Source organism: Sinocyclocheilus grahami, unplaced genomic scaffold (genome assembly GCF_001515645.1).
Source record: "Sinocyclocheilus grahami isolate Dianchi unplaced genomic scaffold, SAMN03320097.WGS_v1.1 scaffold243.1, whole genome shotgun sequence".
Taxonomy (NCBI): domain Eukaryota; kingdom Metazoa; phylum Chordata; class Actinopteri; order Cypriniformes; family Cyprinidae; genus Sinocyclocheilus; species Sinocyclocheilus grahami.
In genome coordinates, this window is record NW_015505422.1 from 566203 (window position 1) to 579468 (window position 13266).

Below are 13266 nucleotides of genomic sequence, written 5' to 3' on the forward strand. Positions count from 1 at the left end.
AATAATTATTTTGATGTGTGCAAAATCTTTTTTGATTTGTTCATTAAAAAAACAAAACAAAACAAAAAACTGCTGGATATTATTAATGAACAAATTAATCTAGTGACAGTGTAAAAAGTCCACAAGGCCAAATGTTTCTCCTAAAGATCTCCTGAAAATGTGGGTAAGGAAAAACAGCTCCAAGACTGTAAAATTTGACCTAGATCTGGATCCTCAGAGAATAGTTTTCTTAGATAATGTCCAGCCTCAAGAACTCCAGATGTAAATTACATCATGTGATGGGAGATGTCTTGCTGTAATAGCTTTGACTGAGTAGAAACAGAGTTTTGGCTGTAGATCTCAGATCAACTTTTCAGCAGAACTTGGGTGCACAAACAATCTAGCTGTATAATGCTATTTTTGGCCAGTCCAACAGTGAGGTGGTGATAGCTTAATGAGCCAAAGGGAATACGCAGAAATCTGGGTTACGTGGATTTGTGCAGACAACGCCAGGCTTCATTTGGAAATCATTATGTCCAATGGCATAAAGGCCTGATAACACCTAATTAATCCCATTGGATGAGGTTTGTTCAGTGTGTTCAGAAGAACAACAATGTTTAGTAGATCTGTTTCAAAACCTATTGCTGTCTGTTGAAACATTATTTCAACCATTGACCAATTAAAATTTCAGAGAGGCTGGTCCAATTGTGCAGTCAGAGATCTAATTTTCCATTTTTCTGCTTGATTTCAAACTGACACGGCTCTTTTCGCAAGCTCAGAATGGATTTTATGCATCAGAGTCTTTAGAAACTGACTAAAATGGTTTTAGATGATAGTATAACGTTGTTGGCTACCATTTGGATGTTTAAAATGCTGCGTTTAGTAGCATTTTTGCTTTGATTATGGATATGGGGGAGAACGCCTTTTTTGAAACATTTCATGATTGAAATATCTTCATTTCATTTAAAGGGGTCATATGATGCGATTTCAAGTTTTCCTTTCTCTTTGGAGTGTTACAAGCTGATTGTGCATAGATAAGATCCCTGAAGTTGCAAAGACTAAAGTCTCAAAGCCAAAGAGATATTCTTTATCAAAGTTAAGATTCTGCCACGCCCCCTAAAACGGCTCGTTCTAACACGCCCCCACATATCTACCTCACTCTGTGGAAATATTTGCATAATGCGCCCAAATGTGCACACAAAGAAAGAAGGCATGGTTTCAGTAACCGCAGTTAGTGTTGAAGCAGCCATGTCAGGGAGAAGCTGTGTGTTTCTAGGCGAAAGCAAAAGCACTTTATTTGGCCTTCCGAAAGTAGATGCATTTAGGAATCTTTAAGATTACTTACAACAGAACAGCAATGCATTTTATGAACGACCGTTTCGTGAACCTAGGAGAAGAGGTTGTGTGCGCGAGAGAGCGAGAGAGAGAGAGGGGGGGTCACATCTCACAGTAGTTGGCTGTCTTAACCGTGGCTTGTGTACTGCAAACACATATCAGCTTCATCGCTGTGTCTGTCACGCGACTCTGTTCCCCTTTCGGGCTTGAACTGATGGTAAAACGAATGACATTATTTATTTACTGTCTTTACATTTATTTTGAAAGATGACGCTCGCGATTATGGTAAGGGGCGTTACATTTCCGACGAGGGCTTGTGGTGTTCTGCCAATCACAATGCACTGGGTCAGCTGGCCAATCAGAGCAGACTGCGCTTGTCGGAAGGAGGGACTTTGTAGAAAACGAAGCGTTTTGAGAGAGGCGGGGCATAGAGGACCTACATTAATGTACAGTATTTGAAAAATAATGTGTTTTTTGAACATTAAAGCATGTCAACATATTCTGTTACACCAAATACACAAAATAATGATCTTTAAAAAAGCATCATATCACCCCTTTAATGAACACCTCCTGATGGGCCCGAACCCCTTGATGCACTGGATTTATGGAGACCACACTGTTTCTCTTGAAACTCAAACTTGTTTGGAATCTACTTTTCCTCTTGCAATTCCAAGAGAATCTGGATGAGCTACAGCTGACTCCTCTTGCAGGGAAGGGTGCAGGCATGTGGTTATCTGCTGTGATTTGTTTTTGCACCTTTTTCCAGTTAGTTTCCAGTGCCAAGAATAAATCCCCGGTAATGGGGTTGCAGACGAACTGGCAACATCTAATAAGCTTCTGTGTTTACTGTCTTGAGAAGGAGCCAGTTTAAATCACTCAATATCAGATCCTGAGCCTTCTGCCAACATTAGATTATTTTGATTAGGGGAATGTAAAATTCAACCATTTTCAATTTAATTAGAGGAAATGTCAACCATCAATGTTATTTAAATGTATTAGCCTATTATAAGGGATCAGATAGCTCATAAAGAAAATATTAAAGCATTATAAGAGAGGGTATGTTCGGATAAAAAGAATCAGGGTATGTGAGACATTGTTAGATTGTACTTATTGAAGTGAATTTGATATTTTGTCTGAATTGCTCTTGGGCATTTTGACTGTACAGCTTTGCTTTTTCAGCAGACTAAATTGCTGCATCATTAAACCAAACCCATTATAACCCATTGTGATATATTGTGCACACACACACACAAATTACTTTTTATTGTCTTGTTCTTTTAGAATTGTCTAAATATTGGAACTTTGAAGAACCCAGAAACCAGCACGCTGATCTGAAGAACTTTTTTTTTTCTTTTAAAAGCCATAAATAAACCCAAGAATGAAGCTGTTTTTAGGAGTGAAATTCACAATGTTGACAGACCAAGCTCGGGTCCGAATTAGGAGTTATAAGCTCACTATGTTGTGACATGATGCTCTAAAACTTTGTAGGCAGCTTACTAGGTTTGGAATTTTTGGTTTCCCCCCCAAAAAAACATTCAGGTTTGAAGATAAAATAAAATCAACTTTTTTTTCAGTATGAAGGTTCTTCATAGAACCATAGATGCCAATAAAGAACCTTGCTTTTTAAGAGTGTAGGCAGCGCACCAGGTTTGGAGCGCCAGACTTACCTTTCCCGCAGGCTCCTCTCTGGATAAAGATGATGGGAGGCTGCTGGAGTTTCTGTGCCCGCTTACTGACTCTCTTGAGTTCGCAGATGTTCCTGTAGGACACCCCATCACTGCCGCAGACGGGCTCGGGGCTCTTACACACGCACACGCCGGTCTTTCCTCTCCTCCTCACGGTAGTTGTTGTTCCGACCCCCTCAGACACAGCGCACTCCATACCCTCTCCACACTCCGGGTCTCCCAGTTTCCCTGCACCACCGCAGGGCTCGCCCTCGCCGGCCGCGCACACCGGGCAGCAGTCGCACTGGTCCAGGATGTCTCCGGCCAGACAGTCGGCCGGTATGGGTGGACACAGACTCTTATCGCAGCGCTCCGGACAGCCGATCACATAACGCTTAGAGATCCGCGCATCGCACAGCAGAGGCACCAGAATAACAGACGCGCAGAGAACCCACAGATACATTTTAATATTAATCTGTAATAACACACTTTTCAAGTAGAATCTCTTCAAGTAACTAAGTTGAGGAATACGTCAACGGACATATAAAAATATAATGCACGTAAACTTGAGAGAGTTTGTTGTGCTGTCAAATGCCCGTTGTCTTGCGCTTCAGTGGCAGACTTTATAAAGCTTAGGGAGTATAAACAGCAACGCCGATTGGAAGGATGTGTAAGACGTCAACGTTGTGGGTGGGATGTGCGCAATGGTAAACAAGGAGCCCACGCCTCAAGCATGTGTTTAAATATTGTGCTAACAAATGCCATACACCTGTTGAGAGATATACATAAAATGTCCAAAACACACACACACAAAACAAAAACCCTATGAAATAAATAAATAGATGAATGAATGAATGAATGAATGAATGAGTAATTTTAAAAATGAAATGAAAACCGTCAGTAGGTGGCAGCTAGTCACTGTCTTAATGACGGAGTCATTGAATCAGTCTTTCAACCGATTTGTTCAAAATGATCTGATTAATTCAGGAAAGAAGCATTTTTATAAATTGGTCACCCTCAACGTAATTAACTCGGATGAATTCATTTAATAAAACACTACAGTGTGTTGCTGAGAGAACCCACTGGTTTCACTTTGGCTATTTTTTTGGTGAAATATTGTCAATATTGTATCTAAAATGTCACTTAAAATTAACGTCCCTGAGCTGTTGTATAAAATCAGTGTCACATTTGGAATCATGCTGATATTCGGGAAAACAGCTCATGTGATAATGCTTGAAATAGCAACATCATAAGCTATAAATATAAACTTATAGACTTGTATGCCTCAGGGATACAAGTGTCCAGCCAATATTGTCTTTGAACTTACGTTTCTGCGGTAGCTCTACTACAGCATCACTGTTGTAAAGTAATTAGCAGGTGAAGTGGATTTACTTATTATAGCGTTAACAAAGGTTATTATGTGCATTGTAATGTTCGAAGCTGATGTCATAACAAATGTCAGTAGACTGGGAAGATTTTAAAATGAGTATCACCTCACTAAGGGTGTACTTTAAAAGGAGATCAGGGCTGGGAATGATATGATGATATCATCTGATTGTATCAATTCCAGAAACACACATTTCACAGAACATTACAGCACAGCTCTATTTATTAAATCTCATTTGCAATAATACTTTGACAGGGAGTGCCAAAACATTTAAAAACAACATAAAATATGTATACTTATTCACCATTTTGCAATGTATGACCTGTTTGATAATGTTGACTTGCATTGTAATGAATTCAGTGCTTTTTAGTGCTTAGTGTAACAGCATCTTACTGAGGTCACTGAATTTTTAGGCTGCTTTATCATCTACCAGGCAAAGGCATTAAGTCCAATCACTGAGGAAGTCAAAAGCATATTTGAAGTATCTTTTTATGTTCATAGCACAAATGGTTTCTAGACGTGTTGCATGTTGAGCTTAGGGTAGATGCTGTATCTCAGGTTCACCATTTATTTGATCAAAAAATGCAGTAAAGCAGTAATATTGTGAAATATTATTGCAACTTAAAATAGCTGTCTTCTATGCCTGTGATGGCAAACCAGCAGCCATCCAGTCTTCAGTGTCACATGATCCTTCAGAAATCATTCTAATATGCTGATTTGATGCTTAGTAAACATTTCGTTCTATCATAGATGTTGAAAATGGTTGTGTTGCTTAATAGTTTTGTGGAAACCATAATACATTTTTATTCTTTGATGAATAAGAACAGCATTTGTTTGGTAAAAGATATTTAGTTTGTAACATTATAAATGACTTTTCTGTCACTTTTGGTCAATTTAATGTATCCTTGCTGAATAGAAGTTTATTTCTATTAAAAATGTTACAAATGTAGGTGATATTGTTTTATCATTGAAAAAACACTGATTCAGTCTGAGAGATGCACACAAAACACACAAAAACAGAGTCGGAGGTTAATAAGTCGAGAAAAACAGATGCAGATACAAATATAAAAATAATAGGCAGTTTTATAAATTGCACGCTACTTCCTTTGAGTCTCCAGGACGTATCACAGCTGCACATTGTGTTGATCCATCCCAGAACGGTAGTTCTTCAACACTTTTATCATAAAGAGCTGAGTAAAAATTTGGCAATGTTACACACATAAACACACTGACTCAAACATCTGGACATCTGTGGACTCTCTCACACACACTGTGTGCAGGATAAGATAAAAACTAGCAGCAACATGAATCATACAGTGCACAAAACTATAGCTTAACGCAGATGTGTTTGACTTGCTGTTTTGCGTGGCCATGGCGTGTTTCAGTGCTGTAACTTAGCACATATTCCCTGCAACCGTTCATCAGGCTGTTTACTATTCCTTCCCACTTCATGACGTGAGAGTATCAAGCTGGGCTCATGTCAGATAGAGAGCAGCATTCCGGGAAAGCTAGCCTACCTCCTCCCAGAGTTTCCTGAAACAATCCCCAGGACAAGTGAGTCACTCTTTCACATCAGAGAGCATATATTTCACTCAAGCAACTTTTAATTATGGCACATCATTTGCATTTGCTATGTTTTAGCACTACAATGAATCAATTTCAAGTCAGCTAGGGACAGAAGTGGGGAAAAATGATCAAATAAAACTGAATTTTATGAAAGTTTGCATTCTTTTATATTTCATAAAACTGAATTTAATAATTACGTTGGCTTGACAAAACTAACATACAGTACTCATTTACTATGTCATTAATTTAATTCAACTAATGTGGCCTAGAGCTTTCGAGGTTTGACCACCAAACTCGAACTGACCAGACTTACAGAATTTCTGTATCAAACTTGCATGCAAATGTGGGAAACAAGAAACGCAAGCTCATGCGAAATTCATTCCCAACTAAGTTCCAAAGTTCAAATTTGTCTAACTCTCTGCTGTGACCAATAGTAGACTGATACGTCACGCCATGACCTCTTAGCTGAATTAAAAGAATGCAAACTTTAAATTGGCAGTAGAGTATATTTTTACATTTTGGATGTACAATAATGAATTATGTTTTTAAAAAAGACATTGCTGAGTATATGATGTCATATAACAACCGCAGTGTCTGTAGAAATATTCAAGTGCAAATTGTGATCGGAGCTTTATAACAATTATACAACAATGTATTAAAGCTGTTTATCAGTAGCTAGCCTAGTTTTATGCTAAAACGTTCTAGTCATGTGCTAAAAAGTGGTAGCAATGCATTAGCAACATGCTAAAACATGCAATGTGGAAAAAATAGAAGAAACATTATAGCGACACAAAACGAGGTAGCTAAAATATGCTAGAATCCTATAAACGTGATAGCAAAACACACTAGAAACATAATGTGTGTGAGTGTGACTGTAAATGGAAATACCCTAACGGAAATTCACCATGGTTTTACCACAACTAAAACAAAAAAACATAGTTAAACCAGGGTAACCATACATTAACCATGGTTTTGCTACACCAACTAAAGTTTAACCATGGCAATTGTAGTAAAACTGTGGTTATACAAATGATAATCAATACTCCAAAAAACCATGGTTACTTCCCTATTACTACAATAAAACCATGGTCAATTTTCGTAAGGCTATGAAAATATCCATCCATTAATCCATTCAAACCGCTGGTTGTCTCCCGGGTCACAGGCAATGAAAAGTTAATCTATTGAAAATGAAAATTTAATTTTCCATATGTCTAACATAGCTCTGTTCCATTTCAAATTTTCCAAAATGCTCAAGCTCAGTGAAAAAATCAACCGAGATGGCAAATGGAGTAATGAAGAGAGTGATATTGAGTATTGAGTTTTATTCCATGTTTAAAATGTACTGTTTTAACCACTGTTTGTTTGTGGTGGGTGTTATTAGCTTAGAAACATGATAATGCTTATTTCTGCTGTGAAATCTCTCGATTTTGGAACAGATCTTTCAGACTTTTTTTTCTTAATCACAGGACCAATGCGTGAATCGCCTGTCCTCTTTTTACCACAATGCACTGGTGGTCCTGATTATCCATAACCAGCTGTGCTTCATGAATTAGTGATGAAGTCAAGGTTCAGTGAGATCCTGATACATCATTTATCCTTTCTAAACTGAACTGAAGTAACTCCCTTAGTTGCAGTTGTTCTAAGATGACTATCACTCTTTTGTCAAGTCGTTGGCACTGCTAGAGTGTTAAACAAATGATTGCGCGTTTACCTCTTTTCAGTCATAAAGAAAAATTGCATTGTGAAATGATGTGCTTTATAAAGAAAGACATATAAAGATATTAAAGAAATAGTTCATTCCAAATCTCCCCTTTCTGAAATATTTAGCATTTAATCATTTTGCACAGTGGTTTTGGAGGATCTGATGATATAAATCGGGTGTGTTACATAAAGGACATATCCAAAATGTGTAGTGGTGGATTCCAAGACCAAGGCCTAGAAGCACTGACTAAGCAGATGCCTTTATCCCAGGCGTCTTACAATACAAATTAGGAAAAACACAAGCAATTTATCATACAGGAGATAAACAAGATTAGCTTTTCCCGTAATACAAAATTTCATAACTACAAGGCATCTGTTAAAACTTGGCATCGCTTGAGCAAAAGACGTTCAACAGCAAATGCCTTTTGAGACACCAGGTGAGGATGAGTAAATAATGACAGAATTCTCAGTTTTCAACAAATAACATAGCCCTTGTGAAATGAAGTGCACTTAAATGTGTACTTATGGTGTTCTTTGAATCTTATAAGTATATACATTAAAAAAACTACTTGCTGATACTATTTTAATGAAATAAAAAGCCGCTTAAGTGTACTTAAGTAGACCCTTTTATAACAGTTTCTGAACACACTTAAGTACAAATTTAAAAAAGTGCACTTTGTAAAAATGTCAAATTAAAAGTATTACTCAAAAGTACATTTTAAAGATTTAATATTTATATTTGACATTACATAAATGTTTGTCATTCAGCAATATGTTTCAAAGACAATAGAAGTAATTATGAAATTACATATAAAATGTACTTAAGTCCTATAAATTGCAAATAACATGCAATTAAGTGTCTAAAAACATTACATTCAGTTCACACTTAAATGTATTATCTCTGTAATAAGTACTTTTTTTTAAAGCGTACTAAAGTGTATTTCTTTTGACAAGGGAAAGATTAGCACCTTCCACGGCACATAAAGCTTTTGAGTCACCACAGTGTTAGGGCTGCAGAACTGGGATCAACCCATGTGTTGGCCCAATGAACAACCCAAAATTCAGCCATCACCTTAGCAATAGCCAAAGCCTTCCTATGACTAATATTCATGGATATTAAGAGGTGATTTATTCAATACAGGCACACATGAGCTCTTTTGCCAGCATCTATATAATAGTATTAATCAAATAAACTTCCACCATTTATCAGTTACATAGTCAAACCTGCTCTTTTAATTTCATAATGAACTCAGATCAGAAAAATGGATTTAGCTTGGCAAAGGCCTTATAATGTATAGCTGTGATACATTTCTAAAGTACACTCGCTGGGTCAAAACAACCCAATAGCTGGGTTATATTTAACCCAGCATTTTTTAGAGTGTAATTTTTCCTATTTCTATGTGATATGCAAGACATTTTCAGTAGTTAATAAGAAACTATATGATAATAGGAGCAAACCAGCAGAGGGCACTATATGAACATCATAAGAAGGCTGCACAAACCTGAAGATCAGGGGCCGTTTTCACAAAGATTTGTTTCTTTTTTTGTTTCTTTTTCACTAGCAGCTCTCAAAAGCGTTCCTAGCTAGGAGTTTTTGCTTAAAACTTGTTCAGAAAACTGATTAAGAGCACGTTTCCCTTAGTTTTGCTAACAAAATCTTAAGATAGGAGAATGTAAGCATGCTCTTTTAAATCGAACTTTGGTCTATCTGCAATTTAATGCTATGCTATTTGGATATTTAATGACAAAAACGTAACACTTCAAATTAAGTGGGGGTTGATAAGGGGTGGTATCAAAAAATTAATTCATGAAGAAATACCCCCACACATTTTATGGACAAACAATTCAACTTTTTCACTAATCAGTCTACAAAATATTCTCCCAAAAGGTTTGAGGATCATCAAGGTATGTTTTTCATCATCAAATTCAGATGAGCTTCAGTGTTCTTCTGGGTTAGCAGTGGTTTTCTCCTCACCACTCTTCCATGGATGTCATTTTTGGCCAGTATTGGATTGTGGATGTATGAACAGTGACCTTTAGTGATGCAAGAGAAGCTGCAGTTCCTGCGATGTTGTCTTTGGGTCTTTTGTGACTTCCTGGATGAGCCGTCAATGTGCTTTTGGAGGAATTTCAGAAGGTCGGCCAATCTGGGAAGGTTTTTTTCCAATTGGAGATAATGCCTCTCACTGTAGTTTTAATTTCTGAAACAGTTTGGCATAAGATCCTATCCATAAAAAAAAGATGGGGCAAAAACTTTTTCACAGCTCTATAAATACATACTTATAAGGCTACCCTATTTTCAACATACCTTTTTGTGATGTTGAACTTCAACTGAGTCAATAAAGAAATACTATTTAGTCTTTAAATAGTGGCTTTTAATGGTCACATTTGCAAATTTTAGGCAAAATTTTGTGGGCAAAAACTGTCCATTCACCATTGTGTAATGGTGTATGAAGCACGGCTCACACAGAAGTCACTTTTAAACCAAACTTTTAAAGTCAGCACAGCAAATTCGCTTGCATGAGCTTGAGCGATATTTGTATAGTGAATTTTTCCAACCTCATGCAAACCTCCCAACAGTGTTGGGGGTAATATATTACAAGTAACGCGAGTTACGTAATCAGATTACTTTTTTCAAGTAACGCATTACTTTTTAATTTACAAGAGAATATCTGAGTTACTTTTTTAGATAAGTAATGCAAGTTACTTTTTTTTCCTCCAATTTATTGATTGACAGCTCTCCTGTCCCCATGTTGAAAGAAATCAGATGTTACTGTAGTTCTAAAATAAATACGAATAGGCATTAATTCATCTCACTCACTCAGATTCAGTATTCCTCAAACTGAATAAAAATAATGCAACTCAGAATATGACGCAAACCTGCAATAATTAAATGTTAAACACAAATATCCTTTCTGTATTTAATCCCATTCTATTAACCGATGTCTTTGCTTCTGACCTTCGATGATCCAGTTCAACCGTACTAATAAGCACAAATTACTCTAGACGAACATTTGTGTGTCTTTGTTTATTGCTGAAGTGTGTTGAAATGTCTTCTTCTGCATTCGGACGTATGGACGTAAATGTACTTTCCCTTCAGCCTGAGGCTTATTCATTTCACTTTTGGTTTTTAAAGACTTTTATATTTGCCAAAAATTGAACTTTTTTATAAAAAAAAAAAAACAAGCAAGCCCTGTCCAGATTTAAAAAGTAAATCACAACACATACGCAACACATTACTTTCTATAAAAAGTCACTAAGTAACAATTAGTTACTTTTTTATGGAGTAACGTAATATCGTAATTAATTACTTTTATAACTTTCCCCAACACTGCCTCCCAATAACACAAATTCCTATTGAAATGAATGGAATTTGCCCACAAACATTTGCAGGGCAATGGTATATGCATGCTGTGACATGCTGTTTGAGTCTCAGTCCAAGGCTATATTTTCTTTTATAATGGTCTTGTCATTTGGACTCAATTGATTTGGATTCGAATGAGTGGGTTTTTGAGTACAGCACTGGTTTGATGCTTTAGTAACAACTAGGAGTGTTGCGATGAACCGGTTTTGATGAGTATCATGATCTAAAAAAAAAAGAAAGAAAAGAAATTATCGTAATCATATTAATGACCATGCCAAATATCAGGCTTCTCAAATATCTATTGAAATGAACAGCCCTAAAACACTTCCACAGAAAACTGAGTGAAATATTTACTAAACCAACAGCATTTTGGGTTAGGATGTTTCTGCTACAGACCCTGGACTCAAGCACTGTAATATAATAAAGAACTGGATTGTTGATGATGTCATGACATTGAAGTCACCGCGCCACCATATTGTAAATATAGCATATATCTAATAATATATTGGAATAATAAGAGATCATCTGATTTCAGTGAGTTAATATTACCTAAGTAATCACAGTTCTATATCAAGAATCTGAATATCCAGCCTTATATCCTACACATGTAGACCTACATGGTTATTTAATTAATGTCATGGAATTTTTCTGCTTATTGAAAGTGTAATTGCAGAAGCAAATAACAGATCAGCCAACGGAGGAGGCATCTTAATATATAGTAAGTACTGCAAATGTCAAAGTGTTCCTTATGAATACAGATTTATGCACAAGGCTCGTATTTGTTGTAGCCTGTATTGTATTTGAATAATTTTCTTCTAATAATTATATTCTCATATGAATATTTCCTGTATAATTACATGCATACACTACCAGTCAAAAGTTTGCAATGAATTTTTCATGTTTTTAAAAGATGTCTCTTATGCTTACCAAGGCTACATGGGGAAGTCGTGGCCTAATGGTTAGAGAGTCGGACTCGTAACCTAAAGGTTGTGGGTTCGAGTCTCGTACCGGCAGGGATTGTAGGTTGGGGGAGTGAATGTACAGTGCTCTCTCCCACCTTCAATACCACGACTGAGGTGCCCTTGAGCAAGGCACCGAACCCCCAACTGCTCCCCGGGCGCCGCAGCATAAATGGCTGCCCACTCGTGTGTTCACAGTGTGTGTGTGTGTGTTCACTGCTGTGTGTGTGCACTTTGGATGGGTTAAATGCAGAGCACTAATTCCGAGTATGGGTCACCATACTTGGCCACATGTCATGTCACTTACTCACTTACATTTAGTTTTATGATCAGAAATATGGCAACACTTTACAATAATGCCCCATTAGTTAACACATTAACTAACATTAACAATGAGCAATACATTTGCTATTGTATTCATTCATCTTTAAAAAAAATAAAAGCCATTAATGACACATGATCCTTCAGACATCATTAAAAAAAAAAATCATAAATAAATAGGCCTAATACTTTTATTCAGCAAGGACACAATTAAATTGTTCAAGTGTCAGTAAAGACATTTGCAATGTTAGAAAAGATGTATATTTTAAATAAAAGCAATGTAAACTTTCTATTATTAAAATAACCCTTAAAAAATGTATCACTGTTGTTTGATCACATTGATCAATACATTATTAATACTTCAGCATAAGTCATAATAATTCAAATCAAATCAGCATATTAGAAGGATTTCTGTATAGGATCAAATTCAGCTTTTCCATTACAGAAATAATTTAGAAAACAAACAATATTTCACAATATTGCTGTTTTACTGTATTTTTGACCAGCCTTGGTGAGCATAAGAGACTTCTTTAAAAGAAAGAAAGAAAAAAAAAAATCCAAAGTTTTGACCGGTAGCGTTGTTTTTCCTGTGCAAACTGACGATAGACATTACAGACAATAATAATGTCTGCAAAGTAATAACTTCTTTATACAAAGATAATTATAAATCCTATAATCTAAACCACATCCTAACTGAAAATGTCCTGCAATTTTACATTTATTTTTACTTTATTTTTAGGTGTTTTTACAAATGAAGACATCCACAAAAGGTGGTTTTATCACATTTGGCTCACTTCTGGGTACAAATGTGTTTCCAATATATGGTTAAGTAGGCACACGCACACACACACACAGGTTTGTTTTTATGGTTTATGGGGACTCTCCATAGGCGTAATGGTTTTTATACTGTACAAACCGTATTTTCTATTGCCCTAAACCAACCCTAGCCCTCACAGGAAACATTACAGCATTTTTAGATTTTCAAAAAAA

At 36.4% G+C, this 13266-nt stretch overlaps 1 protein-coding gene across 1 annotated transcript in view; it reads right to left on the reverse strand.

Annotated features, from left to right (window-relative positions):
* Positions 1-3572, reverse strand: part of htra1b (HtrA serine peptidase 1b) — a 42657-nt gene extending 39085 nt beyond the window's left edge. The window contains exon 1 of the mRNA XM_016289279.1: positions 2982-3572. Coding sequence (XP_016144765.1) covers positions 2982-3441 — 460 coding nt within the window. The 5' untranslated portion in view covers positions 3442-3572. The remainder of the gene's footprint in view (positions 1-2981) is intronic.
* Positions 3573-13266: the final 9694 nt, after the last annotated feature.